General features: G+C 36.5%; 2 protein-coding genes across 2 annotated transcripts; both read left to right on the top strand.

The window, feature by feature from the left end:
* The first annotated feature begins 1793 nt into the window (after nt 1-1793).
* On the top strand, nt 1794-3484 carry LOC131004628 (GDSL esterase/lipase At5g08460-like). Its single transcript, XM_057931326.1, has 5 exons — nt 1794-2184; nt 2260-2387; nt 2461-2703; nt 2782-3037; nt 3138-3484. The coding sequence occupies exons 1-5, from the start codon at nt 1929-1931 to the stop codon at nt 3356-3358; spliced, it is 1104 nt and encodes a 367-aa protein (XP_057787309.1). The 5' UTR covers nt 1794-1928; the 3' UTR covers nt 3359-3484.
* Nucleotides 3485-3595: 111 nt separating this feature from the next.
* Nucleotides 3596-5167, top strand: LOC131004630 (GDSL esterase/lipase At5g08460-like). The gene is made up of 5 exons (XM_057931327.1): nt 3596-3843; nt 3923-4050; nt 4136-4372; nt 4439-4679; nt 4770-5167. Exons 1-5 carry the CDS (start codon nt 3645-3647, stop codon nt 4952-4954), a joined length of 990 nt encoding a protein of 329 aa, XP_057787310.1. The 5' UTR covers nt 3596-3644; the 3' UTR covers nt 4955-5167.
* The last annotated feature ends 6073 nt before the right edge of the window (nt 5168-11240 follow it).

Below are 11240 nucleotides of genomic sequence, written 5' to 3'. Positions count from 1 at the left end.
GTCCGGAATAGCGAAACAAATTTGCCTCTCATCATAACTTTTTATGTTGTTTTGATTGACATTCCTGATGCCTTGTTACATTTCTTTCAATAAAAGTTTTATTTTACTGATAAAAAAAAAACAGTTCTACCCATTAGTCAATACTTAATTTTAAATTCTCGCTCGTTTATCTGAAATCCCCAACATGATGTCCTCTGAATTTCATTTGTTTTTTTTGAACGTAGAATACTATTTTCCCTTTAAATCCGACATAGAAATAACTGATTTTTTTTTTTGGAGTTGATATATTTGATTATTTTTACTGGCGCTTATATGCACGTATAGATATGCCAAAACTATAGACTATACTATATTAAAAAGAGAGTTTTCAATTTCAAATTGATTTCAAATCAATTTGAATGACAATTTTGTAAATAAAAGATAATTCAAGGTTATATGCAAAAAAAATATGGAGAAAAACGTGTATACAACTTAAAAACTGATTTTAACATCACGTTCATTATTTGAAATAATTATTGAGTAAATATCTAATATAAATATGAAATAGTTTTTAAATTAATGATCGAACGGAAATGTCCGACATCATTAATATTGCAAATTAATTTACCAAATTTATTGGAATGTTTAATTCCAAAAAAGATGAGCCGTTTGAGCTATGATTAATTTATTACGGACCTATCTATCTATACTATTATTCAGAAAGCAATTTTTAATTTTTAATTGATTTTAAATTAATTTCAAAATTGAATAATAATTTTGTAGTTCTAATAAAATTGGAGGTTTATTTACGAACTATATTTTTTTAATCTTTTTTTCTTTATCTTCTTATTTTTTTGTTGTATTTATTTCTAAAATTGTGAAATTTGACTAATTATAAAATATTTAATATGCATATCAAATTAAAGATCACAATAAAAAATTTTAAAATTTAAAAGTTATATTTATTTAAAGACTAAAATTCTAAAAAATTCTCTCCGTTCTCATCTTTTTTTAATAAATCTATGTTTTAATTATTTTTTATTTTTATTTTCATTTTTTAACTTTTTTTTGTATTTTCATAAAATTAAATTTTATAATTGTAAATTCTTCTTTATTTTTTATTATTCAATTCAAATATATTCAGTTAAAATTAATTTTTTTATTATATTTATAAATATAATACTAATTGAGTTGATATCAATTTTATATAAATATAAAATTATAAAATTGTTTCCCGTGCGTTGCACGGGGTGCAAGTCCTAGTATGTACTTATTGGTAAGTTTCAAAGTTAATTTCACATACCGACATAATTCAAAATCTCTATTTCCTTGTAGTATAACATCTTTTATTGCATTCATAGATAATTAATACTACATGACAATAATATTGGTGCCAATACCTAGCACCACAAGACTCTCCTATTAAGATAAATAGTTCCTATATAAATGCTATAACACTTTCCAGTACTCTAAAAATACTCTCAGCTAGCACTCAGAAGAAAGGCTGTAACACTTTCCAGTACTCTAAAATTATAGTAGCTTTTGATTCAATGGAAATTAATGTATGATAAATCTTTTTTTTTTAAACTAATTAATGTATGATAAATCAAAAAATGCATTTTCCAGTGATAATTAAAAATGATGATAACATACTTTAAATTTGATCCCTTAATATGTCATTTTGCCATGCGAAAAGCAAACAAAAATGAATAAAAAAATGCAGACAAGAGCAGATGTGGCAAGAGATGCACTGCATTGACAAGGGACAAAAACAAGTCCCTAAAAGAAGTGGAAGATGACAACTTAGAGGAAACAGAAAAGCAAGGAAATAGGCTCAAAAAGCAGATTTTGAAGCCTATTTTTCCTTGAAAAGTTGAGCATCACTTGTTCATATAGCTGCATGCCCTGAGTTCAATTCATTATTAATAGTTTTAACACACATAACTAAAATGAAGATGATGATAAGGATGGAGATTGAATGCACAAAGTATTGTGTGGCTTTGATTTTAATGAGGAGCATTCTGATTTGTTCAGCAGCGCAGGTGACAGCCATGTTTGCCTTTGGTGATTCACTCACAGATCCAGGGAACAACAACTACTTGAATTCGTTGGCCAAGGCCAACTACATGCCTTATGGGGTCGATTTCTATGGAGGCCTGCCTTCTGGAAGATTTTGCAATGGCAAAACTTTTGTTGATTATCTTGGTGAGAGTTGAGCTAATATATAGTATATACTTAATTAATCCAAGACGACTTATTTTTACTCGAATCTTCATGCAGGAGAATTGTTGGGGCTTCCTGTTCTGCTGCCTTACACAAGTCCTTTTGCAACCGGAAGAAATGTTGTTAGAGGAGTGAACTATGCATCAGCTGCAGGAGGGATTCTTGAAGAGACGGGCCGACATCTTGTACTATATATCTATATCTATATCTATGTAATTAAGGATCTTGTCTGAACTAGTTCTTGTTGATCAATCACAGGGTGAAAGATTCAGCTTGTCTGCACAAGTTGTCAACTTTGAGAGCACCTTGAGTGAGGTGAGGAGCCAAATGGGAGACGAAGAATTCAGCAATTATTTGGCCAAGGCATTAGTTGTGATGTCTCTAGGCAGCAACGACTACATTAATAACTATATGCTGCCTTCATTCTATGCGAGCAGCTACATCTACACCCCTAATGGCTATGCCGATCTTCTCATCAGTCGCTACACAAGGCAGATTTTGGTGTGGATTACTCTCACTAATTCTTGCCTAACTTGCTAACTAAGCTGCCTACTTATAATCAAATGCTTTGATCTGCAGGCGCTGCGCAGCTTAGGCCTCCGGAAATTTCTGCTGGGAGGCATCGGACCTCTCGGCTGCATCCCTAATCAGGTAGCCGCGGGCGCTGCTCCACCAGGAAAGTGCGTTGCTTACGCGAATAATGTAGCAGCCATCTTCAACCAGAGACTTCAATCTCTTGTTGATGATCTGAACGCCAAGTATAATGGGACTATATTTTCCTATGGTAATACGTTTGGAGCATTTGTTGACCTACTCAACAATGCCAACACTTATGGTAAAAAAAAAAAAAAAACATAATCCACCATTTGTTTAGTTTTTTTTTTAAATTTTTTTGGTGATGACCTAGTTAATTAATTAATAGTTGATGATGACAGGATTTAATGTGACAGACAGAGGGTGTTGTGGAATAGGAAGAAAGCAGGGGCAGATAACGTGTCTTCCATTTTCTGTGCCTTGCAATAACAGAAAGCAGCATATTTTCTGGGACGCTTTTCATCCAACAGAAGCAGTGAATCAAATTCTGGCTGAACGAGCTTATTCTGGATCCCCCTCGGATTGCCATCCACTAAATGTGCAACAAATGACTCTTATGTAAAATCAAAACAAGAATTAATGTTGGATGTATGATGGAGTACTTAGAATTAAGTCTACTCATTGTAGTATGCGGCGCCAATATAAATGCATTAAACACACAAAGTGAATAATTGAATTATTTACTACTATGCTTGCAAGCTGTCTTGAGTAAAAGTAGCAAGTACGTAGTTAATTATATTTCTATATATAAATAAAGAGAGAAAACACAAGACAATAAATAAACAAAAAGAAGGAAGATGAAAGGTGATGAATATCATCATCATGTGTCAGTTGTGGTGTTGATATTGATGAGAGGCTTATTGGCAAATGGTGGTGCTGCTAAATATACAGCAATGTACGTATTCGGAGATTCACTAACAGACCCTGGAAACAACAAGTATTTTGTGGACAGTACAGCAAAAGCCGACTACCTGCCTTATGGTATGGATTTTAGTGAAGGGCCTACCGGCAGATTCTGCAACGGCAAACTCATCGTAGACTTCCTTGGTGCGTACCTGCTACCTACCAATATATATACTATATATTTCTAATTAATTATGATTCTAATCAGCATATATATATGTAGCCGAGATGGTGGGGCTTCCTATGCTTCCATCGTATGTAGATGTTATTGTGAAAGGCGCCAGCACTGCAGCAGGAGTCAACTATGCTTCAGCCGGCGCAGGAATTCTTGGCGACACAGGATACCGCTTTGTATTTATAATTAATATATGCTTCATTCATAATTAAGTAATTAGTTAGCAAAGTAGTGGTAATGTAATTACTAATTAATGAACAGGGGCGCGTAGTCCCTCTAAGCCAACAGATCCGCAACTTGAAGAAAACGGTGGATGAGCTCCGAATGCAAGAGAATGAAGTGAGCAATTATTTGGCAAGGGCGTTGGTGTTCCTGGATATTGGAGCTAATGATTACCTTAATAACTACTTGCAACCCGACTACTACGCAAGCAGCCACATCTACAATATCACAGAGTTTGTTGATCTTCTTGTAAACCGCTACACAGACCATATATTGGTAACTAATTAATTAGTTAGTTTGATATACAGTATCAATATGTAATTAGTTTATATATGAATGCAGGAAATCCATGGTATGGGGCTGAGAAAGTTCATGATAGCAGATGCTTCACCAATAGGTTGCGGGCCTCTAAGAATTCGGAATAAAGTGTGCGACGACAGCTTGAACAAGATGGTGGGAATGTTGAATAGGCGGCTCAAACCTCTGGTGCACCACCTCAACTCCAACTACCCCGGCTCTCAATTCATGTACGCCCCATCATTTCAAGTCTTCACGCAGTTGTTCCACAATGCTGCGGCCTACGGTAATTGTATTGTGTGTGTATATAGTTGAGTTTAATTAAGAAAGCAGAAAAAAAAATGAAGCATATATATGTGATTGACGACGCATGCAGGGTTCAAGGTGAAGGACGAAGCTTGTTGTGGGGAGAATGGTAATGGGAAAGGAACGAAACCTCTGTGTTACAAAGATACAGTGCCGTGTCCGAATAGAGATGAGTACCTCTTCTGGGATGCTGCTCATCCTTCTGAAGCCGCCAATCGGATTCTTGCTCACCTCATTTACAACGCCACCTTATAACTCACCTCTCGCACACACACACTTGATTATATCAAAATTAATAATCAACAATTTGAGTGATCCATATGCATATGATATAAGAATAAAATGTACTAGCTTAGGGGCCAAATGATCTTTTCGTAGCTAACTATTACCAGGCTTTATCATTTCTTTTCAATGTAAGTGGTTGTCGATTAAATTTTTACCTAATCATTAAGTATTGCATAAAGCTCAACAGAGGGATAAATGTTAGTTGCACCGTGAGGGGCGTAGTCCTACATTTTCTTTTGAGGTAATAATCCTATATTGTCAATGAGATATGAATAAAGCAAAATTAGATGAGAAAAAATTATTAAAGGCTTTAGGACTAATTAATGAATTAATCTAATATTATAATCAATTCCAACACGCGCGCCATAAATGATTTTTTTGAGAGAACGAGAGGATAATTTATTGATCACAAGAGCATGGTAAATGAAGATGACCCACCACAAAAGTCGGAGGTTTATCCCAAACATGTTGTGTACTAAAATCCCTCGCCGCTTTCGCTAAGAAGTGAGCGATAGCATTATGATCTCTTTTAACATGACAAATAGAAAAATCGGGGAGCGTTGCTAACTCATCTCGACAGGAACGAGCAATAAGGCCCAACTCAGAGATCTTCCTGCTTCTTGCATTAACAGCATCACAGGCCCTCCGGCAATCCGACTGTAGCCAACCACGCGCCATAAATGATTACTATGTTTAGTGATAACAAACATACGCCTAAGAGGCTAAGAAGACACGTAAGAAACAAGCCATTGCAGGCTATTTGCAGCGGCACTATTATGAACTCTAATTAATATTTATAACTAAAAATTAAAATTTAAAAAATTATATACCCTAACTTTGAATTAATTAACCCAAATAATCAATTATTAATTCAAATAATTATAAACCCTAATTGGATGAGTGAACCCTTGTTAATTATCTTCTTATTATATTAAAGCATAACAAATTAAAATTGAACAAAATATAATTAAAAATTATAATAAATTAAGATTGATACACGGTGGTACACAATAAATTGTGGGACATAGGATCTCACGTGCGTTCTACACTAGTTTGCCGTGAACAAACCTCTCAAACGGGAAAGTAGTAAATGAACAATATTTCGATAATTGGAGTGGAGTATAATGTTCATCACGATAGGTTCCTTTGTTTTTTTTGCTTTCCTTTTTGTTTTCTTTATTTTGTTTGTCCATATGAATTACTACTCCCTCCGTCTCACGAATCTTGACACGTTTGGATTCAGCACGAGAATTAAGGAGTTGTAGATTAGTGTTTTAAGTGTCTAGTTAATAAAATATAAAAGTGATAAAGTAGGAGAGAGAATGTAATAAAAGTGATAAAATATGAGAGAGAGTAATAAAAGTGATAAAGTAGGTGAGAGAAAGTAATAATTATTACCCAAAATGAAAACGTGTCAAGATTCGTGGGACGGAGATATTATTATTTATATCTTGTTTTATTTGTAGAATTTGTTTTTTCGCTTTTAAATATTTGATAGTATTATTTTGTTTAATCACCATTTGTATTTAGTTTCATTTATTAATATATTTTAAATAAATATTATATTGTCATTTATCAATGATAATAACATAAAAATACAAAAACACTTACTTTTGCGATTGATACTTTCACAAATGATATTTTTCATAAAATCAAATTATATTTTATATAAAAATAAATAATGCTAGTATAATACAAATGATATTTTTAATACATGCAAATTATACTTTTAATATATGGAAATGATACTTCGTAAATGATATTACAAATGACACTTTTAATAATGAAAAATGATACTTCGTAAATGATATTTTGTATAAAAATAAATGATACTTTTAATGCATTCAATAATACTTTTGAATGGAGCTAAGAAGGGTTCCGAAAAAAAAAAACCGATCTAAACAAAACGAATCAAACTAAGGGGGTGTATTCGTTGTGGATTTCCACAGACTTTAAAAAGTCCATGGAATTCACATAGATTCCAGACAACTTTCAAAGAATTCGTGGTTGGATTGCACCCCGATTTTCACTGATTTTCGAAGAATTTAGGGGATAATTCTGGAATTGAAATCCATGATGCCAACGCCCGCTGAGTCCCAGCACCGCTGGAAACCCAGCGACCGCTGGGAACCCAGCGTGTTCTGGCTTCCAGCGGCCGCTGGAAGCCCAAAGTTAGAATGCTCGAATTCTGGAGATTTTACTCAAATCCCAAACAAATACCCCCTAATTCATGCTCAATTCCGTGGATTTCATGAAATCCCCAACTAATACACCCCTAATTATATAATTCATGCTCAATAAAATCAACCTGGGCTGGGCTGCCTGGGCCCAGCGACCGCTGCAACCCAGCGGCCGCTGGGAACCCAGCACACGCTCAAATCCAGCATCTGCTGGACTCTCTCAACGGTGGCTGAGTTCCAGCGGTCGCTGGCTTCTTGGCCGCGGCCGCTGGAACTCAGCGCTCGCTCAAAACTCCATGGATTTCAATTCTCGTGGTTCTTGGCCGGATTTCGTCGTGTGTATTTTTTGGATGAAATCCATGAAAGTCATTCCGGATTTGAAGTCATTGGAATAACGAATACACCTAGATTTGTATGGATTTTAAAAAGTCTGAAACGAATACACCCAGATTTATATGGACTTTTAAAAGTCTTGAACGAATACACCCAGATTTCTGCAGACTTTTAAAAGTCTGGAACGAATACACCCAGACTTTTAAAATCCATAGAAATCTATTAAACTCCACAACGAATACACCCCCCTAAAGAAGGAAATTTATGTCGTTGTATGTGAGATTCAAACCCGCGATTTTATAAGTACGAGGCATGATTTCAAACCAACTAAGCTAGAGTTCAGAATTACTTCTAGCCATTAATATATATGCCTTCCTTGCACCATCATATTATATGGTATAACAAGTTGTACATGAGAATTTGTCATATAAAATTACTCAACAATAGAACAAAGTTCATTATAATATGTAGAGTAAATTATTGGATTATGGAGATACTCTTACGTAAATTCTAACTTATTACGTTTTCAAATCTTTTCAAAATTTTATTTAAAATAGACGATTGTAGAATGAAATTCACTCTAATATAGAGTGAATTAACGAAGATGTTCGTACAATAAAATTCTACTTTATTCCATTGTTGAATTTTTCCAAAGCTTTAACCGAGATAGTTTGATAGCCCAATTAAGGCTTCATTACATATATAACTGGGCCTTTTCCTCTGTTTGGTAGGGAGGTAGCATAAAGTGAAGAGCTCGAGTTTGGACGTGGGCCCGAGCAAAAAACATTGTTCCTTAAGGGAAACAGATGCATGGGTCACCCTCGGTTATTGATACTGGGATGCTACAGTGTCCCTTGTTTAATTTATTGTTCACAAATTTGCCCCCAATTTTGATCGAAAAATTTCAATTTTTTTTCATCTCACCGCCTGCAATATTTCACCACCACTGCCTGCCAAACACCACCACCCTGACCTCGCCGACATTGCTACCATTCCCGCCGACCCCAGCCTTTCCCTATCAAAACCCTGATTTTCCCCCTTGCAATATTCCACTACCACTGCCTCGCCCTCATCTTAAATCCCTCCGCATCGCAGCAGTTGCCTTCGCCCTTGACGCCCTCTGCCCTTGCCGATCTCGCCGCCCCGCTCTCGCCCTCACCTTCGTCGGCCCCTGCCCTCGCCGACCTCTCCATACCCTCCGACCCTTGCTCTCGGTTGAATTTCTTTGGAAAAAATTTCTTACCATCAATTTTGAAGAAGATACGCCATGTTTTCTTTGAAAAAAAGGGTCCAATTACAAACAAATAAATAAGAATGAGAGCCCAAAACTTTACCAAAAAAAAAGTCAAAAAATGAAGTCACTTGAGGAGGCGCATGGCTACATACTTGGCTTCCCTCAATGGGTGTTTGGCTGCCCTCAATGGCGACGACATTGCAGGGCCACTTCTTTTTTCAAATGATATTTTGGACATTTCATGCTAATTTCATGATAATAGCGTGTGTTATCAAATGAACTTACCACGTTTGCGAGTTTTTAACAGTCTCCTATTAAACACACAACCATGCAGCATTGCCGACCCAAACTCAACAATATTTTTTTGAGTTTGAGCTAATAGCCTTATCCCAACCAAATTTTCAAACTCCCGCTTAAATGTATGTCTGCACACACAACCTAGGCATGGATTAAATTTCACCACCTAATCCCACAGAATAACCCGAGAAGAGTATGAAAGACTCTTTTACAAGTGACTAAAACGAAGCTACTCCCAACAACTAGAATCCAATATTTTTCACTTGTGATATTTGGAGGCCACAAGTTTTGAGGTATGTATAGTGGGTGGCCGACCTATATTTTTCACTTTATTTTTCGGAATATTACTATTTACATACAATATTAATAAGATATGTAAATAAAGAAAAATAAAAGAGATCAACAATCACCTAAAATTATCATCATCGGACATCAAACAATCTAATATACATGGGCAATTAATTTTAATAAATATGATGTCATATACTTCCTTTGTCGCACGAATCTTGAGTCAATTTCTTATTTCAGCCGTTCCACGAATCTTGAGTCATTTCTATATATAGTAAGAATTAGGAAAAAAATAAGGGGTTCTAATTAAACTTATCTTAACTAATTGTGTACTTTTCTACTTTATCATTTTTCTACTTTATTACATATACACTTATCTAATCACTTTTCTACTTTATTACCTACACACTTAAAACACTAATCTTCAACTCCTTAATAAACATGTCGAAAAGAAGTGACTCAAGATTCGTGGGACCGAGGGAGTAGTAAATTTCATTTTTATCAAGTTCACACCCGTTAAAACGCAAATGAACACTTTATATATAATTCAGACACATAATAATTAAATTTTTTATTTGAGATATATGATATATATGAACACATATTATAAAGAATTCATTTTCAACATAATAATTAAAGAGTAAAATTTTGAAGTAGCCAAAATGAAGCATAAAACACAATTTATGGCCACACATTGAAAAAACACAAATTTTGGCCATTTTTATAGCTTTGGGACGTTTTTGCCCTTAATTGGGCGGACTGGGTAGGGTCAGGAGCGCGGGTCGCGTGCCGGGTAGGATTAGACACGCGGGTCGGGTTAGGCACTTATGGCACTATTAGTGCCATAAGTGCCAACGAATTTTTTTTTTTACTCCCCCTGCCCTGTCTACCCCCCAGACCCCCGACCCCACCCACCCCCAAGCCAAAAAATTTTACTTTATTATTTTATTTTATGGCACTTATGGCACTAATAGTGCCATAAGTGCCAACGAATTTTTTTTTTACTCCCCCTGCCCTGTCTACCCCCCAGACCCCCGACCCCACCCACCCCCAAGCCAAAAAATTTTACTTTATTATTTTATTTTATGGCACTTATGGCACTAATAGTGCCATAAGTGCCAACGAAATTTTTTTTTACTCCCCCTGCCCTGTTTACCCCCAGACCCCCGACCCCACCCACCCCACCCACCCCCAAGCCAAAAAATTTTACTTTATTATTTTATTTTATGGCACTTATGGCACTAATAGTGCCATAAGTGCCAACGAAAATTCAAAATAAAATAAAGTAAAATGGTCTTTTTAGCACTTATGGGGGTGGGTGGTGGGGGGGGTCGGGGGGTAGACAAGGCAGGGGAAGTAAAAAAAAAAAAAAAAATTGGCTTGGGGGTGGGTGGGTGGGGTCGGGGGTCTGGGGGGTAGACAAGGCGGGGAAAGTAAAATTTTTTTTTTTTTTTTTTGGCTTGGGGGTGGGTGGGGTCGGGGGTCTGGGGGTAGACAAGGCAGGGGAAGTAAACAAATTTTTTTTTTTTGGCTTGGGGGTGGGTGGTGGGGGGGTGGGTGGGTAGGTGGGGGGTGGGTGGGGTCGGGGGTCTGGGGGGTAGACAAGGCAGGGGAAGTAAAAAAAAAATTTTTTTTTTTGGCTTGGGGGTGGGTGGTGGGTGGTGGGTGGGGTCGGGGGTCTGGGGGTAGACAAGGCAGGGAAAGTAAAAAATTTTTTTTTTTTAGCTTGGGGGTGGGTGGTGGGGGGGGTGGGTGGGGTCGGGGGTCTGGGGGGTAGACAAGCAGGGGAAGTAAAATTTTTTTTTTTTTTTTTGGCTTGGGGTGGGTGGTGGGGGGAGGGGTGGGTGGGGTCGGGGGTCTGGGGGTAGACAAGGCATGGGTTAATCCCTAAATCTGGATCCGGGTCAAATGAAGTTGTTGGATC

This window comes from Salvia miltiorrhiza, unplaced genomic scaffold, assembly GCF_028751815.1.
Source record: "Salvia miltiorrhiza cultivar Shanhuang (shh) unplaced genomic scaffold, IMPLAD_Smil_shh original_scaffold_447, whole genome shotgun sequence".
Taxonomy (NCBI): Eukaryota; Viridiplantae; Streptophyta; class Magnoliopsida; order Lamiales; family Lamiaceae; genus Salvia; species Salvia miltiorrhiza.
The sequence above is the reverse complement of the archived record's forward strand: the minus strand, read 5'-3'. Positions and strand labels throughout refer to the sequence as shown.